Source organism: Macaca thibetana, chromosome 13 (genome assembly GCF_024542745.1).
Source record: "Macaca thibetana thibetana isolate TM-01 chromosome 13, ASM2454274v1, whole genome shotgun sequence".
Lineage (NCBI taxonomy): Eukaryota > Metazoa > Chordata > Mammalia > Primates > Cercopithecidae > Macaca > Macaca thibetana.
In genome coordinates, this window is record NC_065590.1 from 20,616,789 (window position 1) to 20,636,586 (window position 19,798).

At 52.2% G+C, this 19,798-nt stretch overlaps 2 protein-coding genes across 4 annotated transcripts in view; one reads left to right on the forward strand and one right to left on the reverse strand.

The window, feature by feature from the left end:
- MRPL35 (mitochondrial ribosomal protein L35) overlaps nucleotides 1–19,798 on the reverse strand; it is a 536,751-nt gene that overhangs the window by 139,245 nt on the left and 377,708 nt on the right. The window lies entirely within an intron of this gene.
- POLR1A (RNA polymerase I subunit A) overlaps nucleotides 1–19,798 on the forward strand; it is a 68,197-nt gene that overhangs the window by 39,793 nt on the left and 8,606 nt on the right. The window contains exons 15-29 of the mRNA XM_050755213.1: nucleotides 311–393; nucleotides 512–670; nucleotides 2,291–2,389; nucleotides 3,775–3,927; nucleotides 4,182–4,264; nucleotides 5,540–5,705; nucleotides 6,635–6,856; nucleotides 7,726–7,940; nucleotides 9,001–9,168; nucleotides 10,118–10,253; nucleotides 10,720–10,877; nucleotides 15,765–15,891; nucleotides 17,222–17,332; nucleotides 17,974–18,279; nucleotides 19,205–19,405. Of these exons, the coding sequence (XP_050611170.1) occupies nucleotides 311–393; nucleotides 512–670; nucleotides 2,291–2,389; nucleotides 3,775–3,927; nucleotides 4,182–4,264; nucleotides 5,540–5,705; nucleotides 6,635–6,856; nucleotides 7,726–7,940; nucleotides 9,001–9,168; nucleotides 10,118–10,253; nucleotides 10,720–10,877; nucleotides 15,765–15,891; nucleotides 17,222–17,332; nucleotides 17,974–18,279; nucleotides 19,205–19,405 (2,387 nt within the window). The remainder of the gene's footprint in view (nucleotides 1–310; nucleotides 394–511; nucleotides 671–2,290; nucleotides 2,390–3,774; nucleotides 3,928–4,181; nucleotides 4,265–5,539; nucleotides 5,706–6,634; nucleotides 6,857–7,725; nucleotides 7,941–9,000; nucleotides 9,169–10,117; nucleotides 10,254–10,719; nucleotides 10,878–15,764; nucleotides 15,892–17,221; nucleotides 17,333–17,973; nucleotides 18,280–19,204; nucleotides 19,406–19,798) is intronic.

The window sequence follows — 19,798 nt, forward strand, 5'->3', positions numbered from 1 at the left end:
GGAATGGTGATAGTATATTTGGTGGCTAAGAACATGAATTTGGGACCCAGGCCTGGGTTTACTTTCTACCTGTGTGACCCAATTTTGAGCCTGAGTTTTGTCATTTGTAAAATGGGGATTATAAGGTTTGGGCTCCGATAGGCACCTAAGAGATGGTGACAGTCTGTTAATGATGTTAATATAATCTTCATTACTCAGGTATTTCCTGCGTCTGTGGCACTGGGCTCTGTGCTCTGACCTTACTGAGTTTAGTCTGGTGGGAGAAATCAGGCCTGAGATCCCCTACAAGCTTGTCCGTTTCACTTCACAGGCGTGGAAGACATTTTGGTGAAGCCAAAGGCAGATGTCAAGAGGCAACGTATCATTGAAGAATCCACCCACTGTGGGCCCCGGGTACGGACGGACTTCGAGGCTGTGGCCTGCCCTAGAGGGGTGAAGTGTGTGCTGAGTCAAAACCCACAACCCTCCTCGTTTGACCTCAGCCTCCAATGTATTTCTGTTCTCATTCTAGGCTGTCAGGGCTGCATTAAACCTGCCAGAAGCCACATCGTATGATGAGGTCCGAGGAAAATGGCAGGATGCCCATCTGGGCAAGGACCAGAGGGATTTTAACATGATTGATCTGAAGTTCAAGGAGGAAGTGAACCATTACAGCAATGAGATTAACAAGGTTAGCCCAGCATTGCATGCGTTTATCCCCACCACTGTGAATGCTGATTTTTAAAGAAATTACATTTTGATTCTCACCCGGGCCCTACAGAGCACTTTGGCTGTTTAACAGCTGACTAGGTGAGATGTGAGGTGGGATGGGTAGAACTCATTGTTTTGAAGGGCCCAGGGCTTTGTTCCCTTCCCCAGTTAGGGTCTAGACAGGCCTCGGAATAGTGGTGAGAGAGAATGCTTTGTGCTGTTTTTCTTTTTAAATGTTTTTATTTTGGGGTGACTGCATTCAAGGGGCTGAATGGGGCCACCAGGGGTGAATAAGCAGGGTGAGGGACCCAGATCGCCCCTGCTGCTTGTGCAGCAGAGCCAGCAGTGAAGACTCAGGTTCCAGTCCTGGCTCTGCCTTGAACTTGCTGTGTGACCTTGGGCAAGTGAGATAACCAGTCCCTGCCTTGGTTTCCTCACCTGGAAGTGGGGCTGAGGGGCAGCACCTCACAGGGCTGCAAAGAGGCTTCAGGAGCTACTATTACACAATGCCAAGCCAGTTCCTGGGCAGTTGAGAAACGAGAGGGAAATCTCTGCATGAGCTGAAACCACAGACTGCTTTTCTCTGCCTTTCTGCCCCAGAGCCAGGGCTGTCCATCCTGCTGCTTGGAGGAGCTGGCTTGGCCCTCACCCTGCCTCCTAGGCCCTCAGGGCCCAGCCTGAGGAGTGGTGAGGAGGAGGCAATGCTAATGCTCATCAAAAGACAAAGTTTGTCTGTGGTGCTCTCTTGCCTGGCTTTTAGCATCCCTTAGGCCGCCGAGAAGACTGACCTCTCATGGGGACAGGTTCCATCCTTGAGGGGTTTTGTTGACAGGAGCTTTCCTAGCACCTCCCTGAGAATCAGGAGGCTCAGCTTCTAGGGCTGACTGGGCATGCTGGGAGTAGGGAAGTTGTCTTCAGATGCATCTCAGAATGGTTTCTTGTCCCTCCAGTTGCCATCTTCCCATCACCTCTGCCCACCCAGGCTCTGCCTCTCCTGTGTTGGGCTGAGTCTGTGGAATTCCAGGCACAGGCTAAAAGCCCCAGACTCAGAGCCCCCTTCCCAGCATCTCCCCAGGCTCCCCGTGAAGAGGCATGCTTGGTTCTGCTGGCCCTTGAGCCAAGGCAGAGCTTCCTGCCTGGGGCTCGGGTGGCATGTTCGTAAATATGACATGATGTGGACGTTGGTATTCACGCTGGGAGAGGACCCAGGCCAGGCTCTGCTGGGCTAATCAAGGGCATCACCTTAAATTTTATTCTTCTCCAGCTTCTTTTTAGAATCACGAACTGGATCTGCCAGCCCCACTGCTTCTCCTTTTCCTTCTCCCTTTTTGCTGCTCTTTGGCCAATGAATGGAACCTCAGGGATCCTGGCAGAGGAAGTCCAGCAAGTGCAGGACAGGGAGCACCTATTTGACCTCTTAGGGGTTCCAGAGAAGGATTAATGCCAAATGAGGCTTTCCCTTACCTCGAGTGGGATGTGGCAGTTAGGTCTGAATAAATATTCTGGCTGTATTGCTTCTGCCTCCTGGATTTACATCCTGATTCTGGGATTTTTAAAGGGGGCGAAGTCACTGACCACTGTGTGCTGATTTAATCTGCAGGCATGCATGCCTTTTGGCCTACACAGACAGTTCCCAGAGAACAGCCTGCAGATGATGGTGCAGTCGGGAGCCAAAGGTTCAACTGTGAACACGATGCAGGTGTGGGCAGAGGCGGGTTGGCAACTTTACAGGTGTCAGCAAAGGCGGGTGGGTGATAGCAGGAGGTGGTTTCAATTTGTTCCCTATAAAACGTGGCAAATACTGAAAAAGAGAAAAGCATGTAGAAATCAGTACAGGAGCTAAACACTGTTAACATGCCAATGTTAAAGGCAGATGTAGCTATGACTATGCAGATGGGATATGTATAATGTAGTTATATATTATAAATTTACAAACTGTACTATTGCATATATTCATGTTATATAGATACATTATGTATACTCACACAATTTTGATGTAATTTTGCATGATCTTTTCTTTCTTTCTTTTTTTTGAGATGGAGTCTTGCTCTGTCACTGGGCTGGAGTGCAATGGCGCCATCTCGGCTCACTGCAACCTCCGCCTCCCAGGTTCAAGAGATTCTCCTGCCTCAGCCTCCCTAGTAACTGGGACTGTGGGCATGTGCCACCATGCCCGGCTAATTTTTGTATTTTTAGTAGAGACAGGGTTTCACCATGTTGGCCAGGATGGTCTCAATCTCTTGACCTGGTGATCTGCCTGCCTCGACCTCCCAAAGTGCTGGGATTACAGGCATGAGCCACTGCGCCTGGCCATTCTTTTCTTAATATTAAGTTATAAACATTGTCCTAGAGATTTCTTAACCTTAAACCTTAATGACCTTAAGAGGGTCTAAAGTCCCACCCCATTATCTGTTGAGTGTGACAACAGAAAGGCCGAAAGCCATTAGGAAATCCCCTGACTAAATCAAAACCTAGATATACTGCTGTACTCCAGCACTCCAAGAGTATTAACAGGCAACTTTCTAAGCAAACAGCTCAATAGCTTGAGTTCCCATTTTTGTTGTTGTTTTTGTTTTAATGAAAATAAGACAGAGTCTCCCTGTATTGCCCAGGGTGGTCTCAAACTTCTGGGCTCAAGGGATTCTCCTGCCTCAGCCTTACAAAGTGCTAAGATTATAGATGTGAGCCACCACACCCAGCCCTGAATTCCCTTTTGGCTCTAGAATGTGAGGATCGCAGTAAATGGCTGTTTCCTGCAGGCCTCTCTTTCCCCATCAGGACCCTCCAGTCCCTTACAGGTATAACATGAGATGATTCTGAGACATGGCTCCTTTTCTAGACAGCACCTATTTTCAACTGACCCCAAATGTGAAAATCCAGATCAGTCAACAAAAGGAAGATGCAGGTATTTTTTTTTCTTAAAATGAAAGCTTCCTGGTTTGTTTAGAAATGTAGGTGAGCCTTCAAGAACTCAGTTTCCATGCAGCTTTTCTTCAAGGTCAGATTATACTTTCCCTGCTGGGACAAAGCACTGTTAAAAACACGTGTGGATCTTCAGTTTCCTGTGGGTTTCCTGTCCTCCAGATCTCGTGCCTCCTGGGCCAGATTGAATTGGAAGGTCGGAGACCCCCGCTGATGGCGTCTGGCAAGTCACTGCCCTGCTTTGAGCCTTATGAGTTCACCCCCAGGGCTGGTGGCTTTGTCACTGGCAGATTCCTCACCGGCATCAAACCTCCTGTATGTATTTTGGTTTTTCTGTAGTTTTTTCCCTTATTTCTAGGCTTAATTGTAGGTGAACTATGACAGCCCTACAGAGTAGGGCAGAAGACACTGGGGGCTGTTGTAGCTGTTGAGGTCAAAAAGTCCTAGGAGATCAGGGAAGGGAGTGGCCTGTCTGGTCAGGAAGGGCTGCTGGAGGTGTTGGCCTGAGCCCTTCAAGAAGCACACTGTCCTCACTGTCACCTTTGGGACCTGGGTCCCATTCTCTGCAGGAGTTCTTCTTCCACTGCATGGCAGGACGAGAGGGCCTGGTCGACACTGCTGTGAAAACCAGCCGCTCAGGTTATCTCCAAAGGTAAAATGTGTCTGCCGTGCACCTTGAGGTAGGGTGCCAGGACCCTTCATCGCATCATCTTTCACATTATATTAACAGCTCGTTTAAGATTCCTTGGATGGGCCGGGCACGGTGGCTCAAGCCTGTAATCCCAGCACTTTGGGAGGCCAAGATGAGTGGATCACGAGGTCACAAGATCAAGACCATCCTGGCTAACACGGTGAAACCCCGTCTCTACTAAAAAATACAAAAAACTAGCCGGGCGAGATGGCGGGCGCCTGTAGTCCCAGCTACTCGGGAGGCTGAGGCAGGAGAATGGCGTGAACCCGGGAGGCGGAGCTTGCAGTGAGCTGAGATCCGGCCACTGCACTCCAGCCTGGGCAACAGAGCAAGACTCTGTCTCAAAAAGAAAAAAAGATTCCTTGGATGAAAAAACTTTTGAAGAATTTCCATGAATGGCCTGAGGCAGAAAGCAGCAGACACTTCCCCTTCGCAGGATCGGTAGAGCATGAGCTCAGAGGCTTATACAAAGGGCTCTGTGTTCTGAGGGTCTGCCGTTCCCTGGGGGAAGCTATGGCTGTGGGAGAAGGTCTTGGGCAGTGGCAAGCTTGTCTTGCTTCCTGAAAGGCTCAGCTGCCGAGACAGTAGTGACTAACATTGAGCTCTGTCCTCACAGCTTGGGGTGGGGGGACAGTGACTCCTGGGAAGCCCCCTGTTAGGGTGGCAGGAGGGGAAACCTAGGCAGAGTGTCCAGAGAGGTGAGCAAAGGGGCTAGGACCGGGGCAGAGAGCAGGAGACGTTGAGATAAAACCGAGGAGAAAGGCCGCCTGCAGAGGGATTCACATCAGTGGTTAGTTCCTAATTCCCCTTAGTGTCCTTGGCGATCCTTGGGTTGACCAAGTTTGAGAATCCTTGACAGCTCCCCTGGTTCGCCCACCTTGTGGTTCTAAGGACACTGGTCTCTGGGGAGTTCTGCACTGCAGGAGAGTGCAGGGGCAGGCAGTTATCTCAGCAGCTGGGGCTAGATGGGAGCCCAGTTCTAGGGGTGGCAGCCAAGCCTCTCACATGGCTGCAGCCTCTTCCTCCTAGAAAACCATCAGGAAATGCAGCCTCTGGCTGGGGGACACTGGAGCCAACCCAGACCCTGGGGCATTGGATCCAGCCTGTGTTCCAAAGTCTTGCTTGCCTGCAGAACAGCAGCCCCCCTTTCCCTCCCCTCCACCGCCCCAACCCTCATCAGAGGCCGCCCTGGGAGGTGATGAGCCAGCGGGGACTGAGCCGATGGTGTCCTTACAGGTGCATCATCAAGCACCTGGAGGGGCTGGTCGTGCAGTATGATCTCACGGTCCGTGACAGCGACGGCAGTGTGGTGCAGTTCCTGTATGGGGAGGATGGCCTGGACATCCCCAAGACACAGTTCCTGCAGCCCAAGCAGTTCCCCTTCCTGGCCAGCAACTACGAGGTAGTGTGCTAGACCCCAGAGCCTGGGGACTGAGCAGTGGACCTCCCCCACTGAGGTTAGAGAACTGGAATGCACTGAGCTTCGCAACCCAGTCCAAGTGGCCACTGGAAAGTAGAGTGGGAAGAGTTTATAAGACATCAGTCTATTCCCTGAAACACTTGACAGTTTCAAAGCCTATGAACTTTCATCATCTGAGGTGGCTGGAGGGCATGAGCACCTCTGGAATAATACCTACTCTTTGGGGCCATTTGCCACGTGCTGGGCCCTCAGCTAAAGCACACTATCAATACTATCCATTTTCCTCCTCACTGCAACCCAGGGAAGTAAGCATTACTCTGTCCATGTTGCAGCTGAGGCAATTGAGTATCAAAGCGTAAGTAAACAGTCGGTGAGTGGCGGAGCCAGCATTTGAACATGGGCCCATCAGACACAAACTCATGATTTTTCATTCTATACCTTAATGCCCTTGTAGTGACCATCACTGTTGACTGGGAAGTCACCCCATTTGGCAGACAGGGAAACTGAAACCGATGTGACCTGTCCAAGGTCATCAAGCTGACGGTAGAATTGAGGGTTGTACTCTGGTGCTGAGTCCTTTCCATCCCGGTTCCTATCCCTGAACTTGGCCATCACTCTTCCCCTCTTCCTTTCTTCCCAGAAACTCCCTTATGCTCCTGGAGGGGCTCTGAGTGTGCTGCTTTCTTTCCTGTGTCTCCCTCTGCTCCCAAGACCATTGGTTCCCAAATCTGGTTTGCACAGGGTGAGGGCCCTGATTAGCAATGGATGCTCAGCCTCTCAGAGTGGATGCTCGGCCCCATCATGAGGGCTCCACACCAGCCACCTGGGTCCCCTGAATTTGTGCTCCATGGCCCTCTGTCACACCTTCATCTCTTTGATCTCGTGTGTGATTTGTTTGTTTGTTTGTTTAGGTGATAATGAAATCGCAGCATCTCCATGAAGTTTTATCCAGAGCAGATCCCAAAAAAGCTCTCCGCCACTTCAGAGCTATCAAAAAATGGCAAAGCAAGCACCCCAACACCCTGCTGAGAAGAGGCGCCTTCTTGAGTTATTCCCAGAAAATTCAGGCAGCTGTGAAAGCCCTGAACCTTGAGAGTGAAAACCGGAATGGCCGCAGCCCCAGGACTCAGGAGGTGACACAGGGAGATGATGTCCTTAACATCCAGCACATCCAGGCTTAGTCAGTGGGTGACAGATGAGGGGCTGTTTTCCTAAGGGAAGGTAGAATCATGAATTCCAGCCTTGTTCACCATCAGTCAGAACAGAATGGCTCTCAAATGGGAATGTAAGGCAGGGATTCTTAACAAGGGTGTAGGCAGGGTTTGGGGGAACTAACTGGGGCCTGTGACTTTGGGGTTCCCACAATCCCAGGTGTGAAGGAATGGGGAGCAGTCATGAGAAATGGAGAGGACGGCTATGTGCTAGGGCCACTGGACAGAGCCCTGGGTAGAGACCCACTAGAGGGGGGTTGGGGATAAATACCAGGATCCCCTTCCTCCTGCTTTTCCCTCTGCTGCTGGCGCCTCCCATCAGCCAAGCACACCTGGGAGCCAGAAGCAGGGGATCTCTGAAGCAGTCACTTTGGGACTGCCTTGAGGGTCACAGAGCATGTGAAAGAGCCTGGATCCAGAAATAAGCATGGATCCAGCACAGTGACTGTGTCCTAGCTGGCCTGAGACAGTCGTGGCTTTGCCTCTTGTCCTAACTTAATCATAACAGTCTCCTGTTTTACTCTAAAAGAATCCCAGTTTGCTCAGTAAATTACATGCTCGCCCTCTCTGGGCTTGAATGGGCCAGGATGAAGAGCTGCTAGGCTTGTAGTCAAGCAGGGTGAACTAGGACAGATTGAAGTCTTTCCCCATTTTAAATGGGGAGATGGTTTCTCATTGCAATGAGGTTTCTGTCTTTCTGTCTCCCTTTATTATTGGAAGCCAATGCTTTTGATCCCTCTTATGCTACTGGGTATCCCTCCCACATAGCTGAGACCCATCCTTCCACTCAGATGCTGAGGATGTGGTATGAGTTGGATGAGGAAAGCCGAAGGAAATACCAGAAGAAGGCGGCCACTTGTCCTGACCCCAGTCTGTCTGTCTGGCGTCCTGACATCTACTTTGCATCAGTGTCCGAAACGTTTGAAACAAAGGTTGATGACTATAGTCAAGAGTGGGCAGCTCAGACAGAGAAGAGTTATGAGAAATCAGAGCTTTCTCTCGACAGGTAATGACAGTGATTTGTTGCACAACATGTACAGGAGAATCTACCTCCTAGCCCCTGCCCCACCCACTCCAGGAGAAGAGGGCTGCCTCCTGGGTTTGAGACTCCAGGTAGAGGGAGGGCAGTAAGACAGCCAGGGGTACCACGCAAGCCCCGAGGGCCCAGGAGTGAACAAGTGCAGGGAGGCAGGAGTGGACACCCCACTCCGGGCCAAGATAGGGATAGTGGTCTGCTGGGACAGAGGCTTGCAGGAGTGTCTGCTCTCTTGGGTTTGGTGTGGTAGGTGGGGCTGACTGAGAGTCAGGGAATCCACTGTTCAGCTGCTGCCAACTGTGTGACCCAGGACAGGTCATTCATGCCCAGGGACACGAGGTCTTAACTTTTCATGAGGTCTTGGATCTGATTACTCCAGTGATCCTTTGAACTTTGGGTTCCCATTTGAAGGCCTCAGCTTGGACTAGTACAGACACACACACACACACACACACACACACACACAGAGTGTAGCTCAGTGCTCCTTGTGGCTGTTCTTACAGGGTCAGGCTTCATAGGAAAAATGGTTAGTAAATTACAGAATTGTGCAGCATGAATACTTCTGATGTGGGCTGCAGCCATTGGCACTAACTAAAAATATAAACACTCTCATCACCCCCATCCCCATAATGGCCTAGCAGGAGATTTAAGCTGTCTCCAAATGGTCATGACTGAGAAAAAAGAATGAATAAAGGAAAAAGTGAATAATGAACCCAGAAATTTTCCTGCTTAGGGGGCTTGTGGTAACAGGCCCAGAGTGGACATGTGACATTCTGGAGGCAAACATGAAGAGTCCAAGCATGAATGTCTAGAGCTTCAGCCGCCCAGCTGGGATCTGTGCTGTGTAATTTCAGGACATCTCAGGGTCACTGGTGGGAATTTGAAGATTAGAGGGATCTTTTGCCTAGGAAAAACGAGTCCAGAAAGAGGTAGAGGTTTCAGGTTTCTGGGTTTCGGGCAGCAATGACAGTCTGTGGTGTCTGCTTCTGACCCTGCCACCGCCCCCCGCAACCCCCACTGCCTTCTCTAGGTTGAGGACCTTGCTGCAGCTGAAGTGGCAGCGCTCACTGTGTGAGCCGGGTGAGGCTGTGGGCCTGCTAGCTGCCCAGAGCATCGGAGAGCCCTCCACCCAGATGACCCTCAACACCTTCCACTTTGCAGGCAGAGGAGAGATGAACGTCACCCTGGGCATTCCAAGGTGTGGAGCACAAGGGAGCACGGGGTGGGGTCTGTCCTAGCCTCTCCTGGAGAAGGAGTCATTTAATGAGAGGGAGGGAGGGAGTGTGTGTGTGTGTGTGTGTGTGTGTGTGTGTGTGAGAGAGAGAGAGAGAGAGAGAGAGAGAGGGACAGGGTCTCATTAGAGTGGGGATCAGGGTTAGAATTTCCAGAGCCCGGCTGGTTTCTTTGGTGCCCAGGCCTGGTAGGATCTCCATTTATCCCTCTGCCAACTCCTGCCTCCAAGTTCCTGGGGATGCCTGTGAGACTGCACACTGCTGGGGGAGGGACTCAGGAACGTACATTGTTAACAAGCCCCACATAGGGTGCCTGGTTGCCCAACTCCGGGGAACCATTCACATAGAACGTGGCCCTGGGCCCTGGCCCTTCAGGTGAATATATGCGCTGGGCAAGGGGAATGAGTGTGGGGTCAGACCCATCTGCATTCAGTCCCTGGCCCTGCCTTTGTCTAGCAGATGGACTCTGGACAGGTACCTCACTTTCCAAACCTCAGGGGGTCCTTCTGTGGAACGCCAGAGGCTGGGACTCACCGTACATCCGGGCAGTGAGGGCTGGCTGAGCTCAGCAGGAGCACTGTGGGTGTTAGTTGCCTTCCTGCATCGCTTGTTCATTCAGTGAGCATCAGCAGGCACCTGCTGTTTGCAAGGCACAGGTGACAGGAAACAAGAATCAGACAAAGCCCTGAGCTCAAGGAGTGGGCACTCCAGGGAGGAAGCAGGGAGGGACAGGGGAGTCCCTTACTGTTGCACACAGGGCCAGAGCTGGGATTCTCTGATCCAGCATATTATCCCTGTGAGATCCCCAGACCTCTCTCAGATCCCAGAAGAACTCTGACATCATTAGGAGAAGCTGCACCCAAACAGAGGGTCTGGTTGCCGCTCATTATTGGATGTGTCCTTATTCTGTGACAGGTTGCGGGAGATTCTCATGGTGGCCAGCGCCAACATCAAGACACCCATGATGAGCGTGCCCGTGCTCAACACCAAGAAAGCCCTGAAGAGAGTGAAAAGCCTGAAGAAGCAACTCACCAGGGTGTGCTTAGGGGAGGTAACGTCTCCTTCCCGGGCTACAGATGGGGTGAAGGCACGTTCCTATATCCTCCCCATGTGTGAAGAACAGGCTTTGCTTACTGCACTGACCCTAGGCTCAGATTCCCACCAATGAGAGAGAAGCTGTGTCTGCCAGGTGCTGAGCAGAGACGGATCAGGAAGCTTTTAAGAGAGTCATTAGTTCCACAGCATCCTCCTGTGCCTGAAAAATAAACCATTTCCTGAGTTTGCCTACCAGCTCTGCTGAGGCCACTCCTAGGAGGTTCAGGCCACTCTCTGGAGGTGACTGCAGGCTGTGGGCCCCCAGCAGACCCACACCAGTATAGCTTGCCAGGGTTTCTTTGGGGTTTGGCCTGTGTTCTCAGCTGCTATCTCTGTAAACCCTTGGGTCTTGTAACCCACTCACGTTGCACAGTCACCGAGGACCTGAACAAGTCAAGTTCTCTCTGTCCGTCTGGTTCCAGGTGTTGCAGAAAATTGACGTCCAGGAGTCCTTCTGTATGGAAGAAAAACAGAACAAATTCCGGGTGTACCAGCTGCGGTTTCAGTTCCTGCCACATGCATATTACCAGCAGGAGAAGTGCCTGAGACCCGAGGACATCCTGCGCTTCATGGAAACAAGGTCAGGGCTCAGGCTGTGATTGTCATTGACCTTGACCCAAAGAATGCTCATGAACTGAGGCAGGAAGCACCTAGCCACAAGGCTCCTAGAGATTGAGTGCCTTTTCCCAAATGAGCCCTTCAAGGGAAGTGTTTAGGAAAACAGAAGGCCTTGCAGCCTGATCTGGAAACCTGAACCCCAGTCTGGCTTGTGGGTGTGACTTTGTTAGCCACATGTCACTCCCTGAGCCCATTTCTTCTCTTGGGTTGACGTCAGGATTGTTGTCTTCTGGGGCTTGCAGGCATTAAGACATGGAAATGTGGGTGTGGTAAACAGAAGGGAGCAGTGTCAAAGCGGTGCCTCTGTGGTGTCGGAGCAGCACATGCTGTTAATGTTTGCTAGGGTGTTACTTCAGGCAGTATAATGTGGTTCCTGATGCATTTAGATTCTGTGAATAATGAACAATGTGTGGGTGGCGTGCTGCTCTTAGATCTCCATTCTATAACCAGGATTGCCTCCAGAGAAATTCGAGTTCCTGTCCGGTAGGGAAAAGGAACTTTTGTCTCAAGTTCAAGTTGCTGTTAGCTATTTGAAAAGCAGAGGCCGCAATGCTGAGTTCAGGGGAGCAGGAGGATGGGCTTTTGGGGGACTGGGGCAAGCCCGGAAGAGGCCACGAAGCACTTTTGACTCACCAGCTAACCCTAGACGGCGAAGTGTGAACACAAACAGGCTGCATAGCCCAGCAGGTGACAGGGCAGTGAAGCAGGCTTGGGGGCCCCCGGCAGACTGAAGAGTGTGGAACCTGTGTCAAGGGGCATCGGTTACCATGCAGGAATGGGGGTCAGGGGGCCAGATCTTTTGATTTTAAAAGAAAGAAAACAAGCTTCCCACCCCCTACGTTTTTTTTCTTTCTTGGGTCACTTGGTTACTTGCCTTTGCTTTTATATAATTGAGGTCTCCTGACTTTTAAACATCAGCAACTAATTCCTGTGTTTTTAAAAGCCCAGTAAGGCCCAGATGGATCTCATCTGTTGCAGGATCTGGCCATAGGCCACTGACCACTGTCTCTAATCTAGACCAGTTCTCGGGTCTTCTGGGAGCTGCTCAGATAGAGAAACACTGACAGAGCAGAAGCAGAAAGCTCCCTCCACAAACACATACTGAGCCATGCCCATTCGCCGCCGAGTCACAGGGACAGGCGTGGGCAACACAGTACGACTTTTCTGCCCTCAGCCCTCTGCCCTCTCACCTTATGGGGCCTGGCCTCGAGCCAGCCCTCTGTGCAGGTGGCATTTGGGATGGTGGGTCTTGGGGTGGACGAGCTTGGATGTGAACTCAATCCTTTGGACGGGGGTCACTGGCCCGGTGCTTCCTGCCCCAGTTCATGAGCCCTGGGTGAAGTTGTTGGCTGGGCCTTGGGAGCAGCTGCGTTGGTGCCGGCCTGGGCTGAGAACGTTCCTTCTGTCAAGTGGTCCTCCGTGCTATCTGGGCACTGGGCAGAGTGGCAGGGGAGTACTGTGTGCACCCACTTGCCGGCTCCTTAATTAACAGCAAGGAACATAACTACCAAGTGCGGGGGACATTTGTGCTGGCCTGGCAGCAGTTTTCTGAGAAATGGGAATTCAGATTTCATGGCCTCTTGAGAATAACCAAGGGTGGGCGGAGTTAGATGTTCTGCCCCAGTTCTGTTCACAGGAGGCCCAGGCCTGCCCAGCAGATAGGTTGGCATGAGGCCGGCGCCAGCCTGTCCTGGGGTTCTTTTTACTTATATTACCTCATGGAATTGAAAATAGGAAATCACTTTTTAAGACTTCTTCCTGATGAGAGACAGCCCTGGCTTGTTCCCAGCCGTGAAGTACTTTTTCACCTCCTCCCTGTGTTTCGCTTGTGTGCTTGAAAAGCCGTGAAAAATAAAGCCATGTGCGGTGGCTTTCGGTGGAGGTGGCCTGAAGGACTGAGGAGAATGGGGCTGAGGGGTTAGGCAGAGCTAAAAGATGGGGCCGTGGATGAGCTGGGTATGGTCTGGACTCCCTGTGTCAGGCCCCAGGCAGCAGAGCAGCTGCGTTCAGGCCTCTGGCTGCCCACAGGAAATGGGAGGAAGTGTGAGTGCACTTTCAAAAGAGCAGCCGACCCCCAAGAAGCTTTTTCTCCTTCCTTTCTCCCTTCCCTCCCCTTTCCTTCCTACCACCCTCCTTTTCTTTCTCTTTGCCCCCACCCTCCCTTCTCCCAGCTGTGGGGTCATGAGACTCTTGACAGAGCCTGGAGAAAAAAAACACAAGACCGATGGTTCCCTAGGTAGAGATATACAAGCATAGAAGGCCCCCCAGATCTCTGCACTGGCACCTGTCACGTTGACTGTTTGTGTAAATTGTCTGGCAGGTGGCCGGGGAGGTGAAGTGGGAAGAGCACTGAGCTAGGAGTTAGGGGCTGTAAGTTTTGGCCTCTGGTCCCTAGCCATGAAAAGACCGAGCTGCGGGTCTGTAATTGTAGCTTCTGTGAATCTGACTTTCCAAACAGCAGGTGGTGGAGCTGTTGCCAGGCGCATTCAGAAACCGCCAGGGGTCATGTGCTCTGTTTGTAATTATTTACGTGGGATGGAAGGCTTCTCTGCCCCTGCCCTTCCTGTTCCCTTTCAGTTGCTACATTCTGATGAACAGCACAACCTTGAGAAGGCAGTCACTGTGGACCATTAGTTCCCCTGCTCTTGGCAAAATCACAGAAGGGCAAATTGCACCTCCAGGAAAACTGGCACACTGGTCGCATGCCTACCACTTACTCACCAGGCGTTCATTCTGCCTCCTCACCTCCTATGTTCTCCACAAGTCCCGGTCACCAAAAGAGGCAGGGAAGGCAGAAAGCATTCCCAACTGGGGAAATCAGGGAGGGCTTCTTGGAGGAGTTACAGCTGCTGAGGAGTTACAGCCTTGAAGGATGGGTACAGCTTCAGTAGGTAGATATTGGCCAGGGAAGTCGCTGGCAGAGTGAGCAGCTCAAGCAAAGGCCCAAAGGGTGCACAGGGTGGAGGGAGCAGATGGGCAATTAGAGTTGAGGCCGGATGTGAAATGCTGAGAGCAAAAGCATCAAAGCCGTGACATTGCCACAAGTTGAGACAGGCTTGGGCGCCCAGCTGTGGGAAGCAGCCCTGTGTGTGGTAGCAGCTGAGCCCCACACCCCCACTCCGCCTCATTCCATCTCCTCCACTCTGCACAGTAGCCTCGAGCACGGAGTGAGAGTGATCCATGTTGCAGATGAGATCAAGGCCCTCCTCTCCAGTCTGTGGCAGGATGAGGACTTTCACCTGAACCTGTCCTTACAGAAACATCTCTCCCGTCCTCTCTTTCCAGTGGGATTGTATCTTTCTAAAGTCAAGCCCGGCCTCCTCTCATCTAGCCATCCTGTTCCTGTCCCCAGTGCCTGGTAAACAAGCTCTTGTCTGGATTAATGGATGAGGGGGCTTTTTTTCTGCCAAGGGCAAACTATGTACACCTTTAAAAAGTTCAAAAATAATATTGGGGTCCAGGTGCGGTGGCTTACGCCTGTAATCCCAGCACTTTGGGAGGCCGAGGCAGGTAGATCACCTGAGTCAGGAGTTCAAGATCAACCTGGACAACATGGTGAAATCCCGTCTCTACTAAAAATAGAAAAATTAGCTGGGCGCGGTGGTGCCTGCCTGTAATCCCAGCTACTCAGGAGGCTGAGGCATGAGAATCATTTGAACCCGGGAGACGGAGGTTGCAGTGAGCCGAGATCGCGCCAATGCATTCCAGCCCTGGGGTATAGAGGGAGACTCCATCTCAAAAAAAAAACCAAACAAACAAATAATAATAATAATATTGGTTAAGATGAGTGGCATTCTTTTGTTTTTAATGAGCAAAATAGTATACATTTGACCTGCCTGCTTTTCAAATGAAGACTCTAAGCTCCTTGAGGGCCTGGAGCCTGTCTTTTCCTCCTTGCTTTGCCGCCAGGGCTGGCACATGCTGGGACAGTATAGGCGCTCAGAGAAAATGGGATGGTTGGCTGCATGCGTGAGGACCTGATTCTCACAGTCACAAGCCGCCCTTTTGGTGTGCTATTCTGGCCTGTTGGAAAAGACGGGCAAGGGGTTACATGAGGAAAGAAGTGGTATGGAGGGGACAGGATGGATCCTAAGAGGCCCTAAAAATAGATGGCTCCAGAGGAAGGGGGAGGGGGCCAGGTTCTGAGCTTCAGGTTGGTTATCTTTTAAATTGGTGTGGTTCTAACTTGTTGACACAATTCATTGCCACAAGCTAAGTTATCCCTGCCCTTCGAAATTCTGATGAGCCCTTCCGAAGTCGTCGTCGTTTCATCACATTGCTGGGGCTCCCACACCAAGGAGATGGGAGTTCTCTGGCTGGAGCAACACCACCTTCTGGAGATGCTGCAGGTGGTGGGCAGGGGAAGGTCCTAGTCCTGGGTGGGGTTCCCCTCTCCTACAATAGACTCTGCCTTCCTTGTTAGAGGACGACCACAGCAGCACCTACAACTGTCCTTCACCAAGCACCCACTCTGCCAGGCCCTGTGAGAGGAATCAGACATAGGGTTGTTTCTCATCGTTAGCAAAGAAGATGGCAGAATATGTAGTAATTACCATATTTTCTAGACAAGGGGCTTAAAGCTGAGGAAGGTGCCTGTCGTACTCATACTCCGGGAGTGGCAGTGCACATATTGAGACCAGGCCTATCGGGCTGTGGAACCGGTGTTCCTGACACGCCAGAGATGGTTCCAAAACAGTGGGTAGGGAAAAGTGAATGGCTAGGAGAGGCTGGGCCTCCATCTCATGCACTAATCCCCTGTGGGAATCCCTCAGCGTCCCATCCCCGCAGTGAGGGCAGGGCTGGACATGCTGGTACTGCACAGGGCTTTGTGGCTTTCTTCTCATTTTAGATTCTTTAAACTTCTGATGGAATCCATCAAAAAGAAGAATAATAAAGCATCAGCCTTCAGGAATGTAAATACTCGAAGAGCTACGCAGCGGGATCTGGACAACGCTGGGGAGTCAGGGAGGAGTCGGGTGAGTGAGTCCATGGGGATCACTAGGGTCGCACAGGGAGAGCCCCCAGACTGGGCAGGCACTGTGCCTGTTCTCTGTGCTCCTCCAGCCCTGTCCTGGTGCTGGCCCATCTCCTACCTATCTCAGCTTTTGCCTGCTGTTCTGAGACAGCCCAGAAGCAGCATTCACTTCTTAGCCTGATGGGCCAGGCAGGTGAGGCTGCCAGGCAGCATGGTGTAGCCAGCCCCGGGGCGGGCCTCTGCATCATCCTCCGCTCTCTAAGACCCCGCCATAAGTGGTCTTCATCCTGAGGAGGGACTCAAGGTCATGGCGTGCACTGAGCCTTTGAAAGTTCTTCTTCTGGTTTCCCTTGGCTCTGCCTTTGACTTGCCTGGGCAAGATGAACTGAGGCCCACCAGGGCACTGGCAGGGACCAGAGAGGTATCTGGAAGCAGGGAAGTTGGGCTGCAGTGATAAAAAGGGGAAGAAGAGGGGAAAACCAGTAGGAGCAAAATAGTCCAGGAATAACTAATCAGACATCTGCCAGGAGACCCAGGAGCAGACCAGACCTGAGGGTGGTGTGGGAGCAGGTCCCTGGGTGCCGTCTGAGCCAGCAGCGAGCCTGCTCGGGTTGGGGATGACGTGGACTGGGACTGCCCCCAACCAGCTCTGTGGTCTCAGTTGTCTCCTCACCCCTAAAATGAGGGGCTGGCCTACACCAGGGAAAATGCTAGGTCTCTCCTGTTTGGCGAGTCCACCCGCTAGCTCGCTCAAGCACAAGTGGGCATGGACTATCTTTAGAATGCTGCCTGGTCTTAATTCTTAATTCACCCAGAAGGAAAGTAGAAAAAACTAGGAGCCAAGTTCAGGAGGAGAAAGGAAGAGAGATTCGGTATTCCACAAGATAACCCTTCCTCCTCATCCCCGCCTACAACTGCGTAGATCAGAAATATTTGGAACAATATTTTACACCATCTTCTTCTAAGAAAGCAAGTCCTGGCACTTTTTTTTAAATTTTTAGGCATGAAATTTTGCAAGTAAGTAGTGCACGTAAAGATGAAGACTGAAGGGAAGGAGGCCTGGGATCCGGGGCTGGACAGAGTAGATGCCGGTGGACGAGTTGGGTTGAGTGGCAGTGGACGGAGGGTGGTGGCTGGATGGGGGAAGGGGTTAGAAGAGTGGGGCATGGATGGATGGATGGATGGATGGATGGATGGATGGATGGATGGATGGATGGATGGATGGATGGATGGATGGATGGATGGATGGATGGGTTGGTGGGTGGATGGATGGATTCACTGAGCACTAGATATTGGAGTTAATCTTTTTCTTCCTTGCCCACAAACCACAGGGAGAGCAGGAGGGCGATGAGGAAGATGAGGGACATATTGTGGATGCTGAAGCTGAGGAGGGGGACGCCGATGCCTCTGATGCCAAACGCAAGGAGAAGCAAGAGGAGGAGGTGAGAGACCCTGTGTGGGGTGAAGGGGCTGTGGTCCTGGCCCCCTTCCCTGTTAACCTGGAGGGATTATCTCCCGGCACCCAGGCCACACCTCTGTGTCATGCCACGAACCCACAAGGAACCCTGAAGCTGCACCTGCCTGCCCAGCACACCTCTCTCTTGAGAAGATGGGGTTCATAGGGTGGGAATTTGGCACAGGTCCATTCCAGGACTGCCATTTAGATCTGGCCATCCCTGGACTTGAATCAGACTCAAGGACCCAGACAGGCTTCTGGCGAGAAAAAGTCAGGCTGCCTCTGGTTTTTACAATGAAAATACACCTCTCTCTCCTCCCGCAAACCAGTCCCCTGCTGTCATTATGGCCGAGGGAACTTACTGGTGAGTGGGTGCACCAGCGAGGGCCAAGCGAGGGTGAGCTCCACCTCTGTGAGGGGCTCAGTGGGACAGAGAGGTGGCATTCTCAAGGCAAAAGGAAGAAGAAAGACCAACCAGGCCGGAGCAGAGGAGCCGGGAGTGTGGAGTAGGTGGGGCCTAGGTAGCCCAGGCCAGCCAAGGCTTTGCAGGGATCTTTGTTTCACAGGCAGAATCCAGGTAGATGGTGGGGCCCCAGGTGACACAGCCTGTGCTCCCTTTTCTACCAGGTTGATTATGAGAGTGAGGAAGAGGAGGAGAGGGAGGGAGAGGAGAACGATGATGAAGACATGCAGGAGGAACGAAATCCGCACAGGGAAGGTGCTCGAGAGACCCAAGAGCGAGATGAAGAGGTGGGCTCGGGCGCCGAGGAGGACCCGGCCCTTCCCGCCCTCCTGACTCAGCCCCGGAAACCCACCCACAGCCAGGAGCCCCAGGGGCCGGAGGCCATGGAGCGCCGGGTCCAGGCTGTGCGTGAGATCCACTCGTTCATAGATGACTACCAGTACGACACTGAGGAGAGTCTGTGGTGCCAGGTCAGTGTGGCTGTGCAGGCCAGGGCTTGGGTGGTTGGTCCAGCTGGCCAAGTGCCTGTGTGGAAGGGGCCTGCTGAGCTCCCCTGCACAGCTGGGCAGGGGACAGCCAGCACTCCCCATGGCCTCCCACTCAGAGCACACCCAGGCCTCCTGTTTGGGGCCTGTGAGAGTCATTTGTTCTTTTTAATCCCAGATCCCTTTGGGAATCTGGTGATGGCTATAAACCCCTTTGCCCCAAAAAAGGGCCCACACGTGTCATTTTCAAACCCCTAGTAAGCCAGTTCTCCAGATCTTTCAAGACACAACGGACTGATCTACCAGGCCCTTTAGGTACACCACCTCCTTTAATCTTCAGTACAACAGACATGTTAACATGGACCACACATGTTATAGAGACACTGTTCGTGCCCTCAGGCAGGGACACTTCAGTTCCCCCCACACACAGCCCCTGCCACCATCTTTTTAGGGATTTCATGCTTCCCTTAAAGCCTGGATGGTCTGGATGCCTAGACATGTGCACACATTTAATGCTTTGTCTTTCCTTTGATCCAGTTCAGTGGTTCCCAAGTGATGGGGTAATAACAAGAATCACTGATGGGATTGCACGCGTGAAACAATACGTACGGTGCTTTGTGGTCTTTAAGGACATTAAGGGCAGTGCTGAGTGGATGTGAATCTCAGCGTTGTCACCGACAGCTGTGAAAACAACCCCACTGTTTCTCCCTTGAATCTGGGGGACTGGAGATGGCTGACCTGTGCGCAGTTGAGCCATCTTCAGTGTTCAGACTACCTGCCGGCTTGTCCAGCAGGATCTCCTTCCCCCAGCCAGGGAGTTCCTGAAAAGGCTTGGAAGGAGTCTCGCCCCAGTCCTCTTTGTGGGGACTGACGTGGCTGTCTCCCTACCCAGTTCTCCCTCGTTTTGCAGGTGACTGTGAAGCTCCCTCTGATGAAGATCAACTTTGACATGGGCTCCCTGGTAGTATCTTTGGCCCATGGTGCTGTCATCTATGCGACCAAGGGCATCACTCGGTGCCTCCTGAATGAAACAACCAACAATAAGAACGAGAAGGAGCTTGTGCTAAACACAGAAGGAATCAATCTCCCAGAGCTGTTCAAGTATGCAGAAGTAAGCGTCCCCCCCGACAGGCTGTCTGCTGGCCTGGGACAAAGCGGTAGCCCTCACCCCACATTGTCTCTGGACCCGGCCGCTGGGACGCTCGCTCCAGCTGATTTACTCTGGCCCTTCCTGAGCCGTTCATGCTTCCAGGCCACATTCCACAAACCAAGTGTGTGTGCCCTCATCCGCCTCCCGGGGATTCCCGGGCATGTTAGCCTCATTCAGGCCCCCAGTAAAGCACCCTGCTGAACTTATCCCACCCAGAGTCGCCCGGGCTAATTTGAGTAGTTTTTTCCTTGAAATTAAGACCCTCCCGAAGTGGGGTTGTAAGAAATCCTTGCTGCATCGCCTGCCTAGATGCTGCTTGCTTTATCTGGTAAAGGGGGTCCCAGGGGTAGAGGT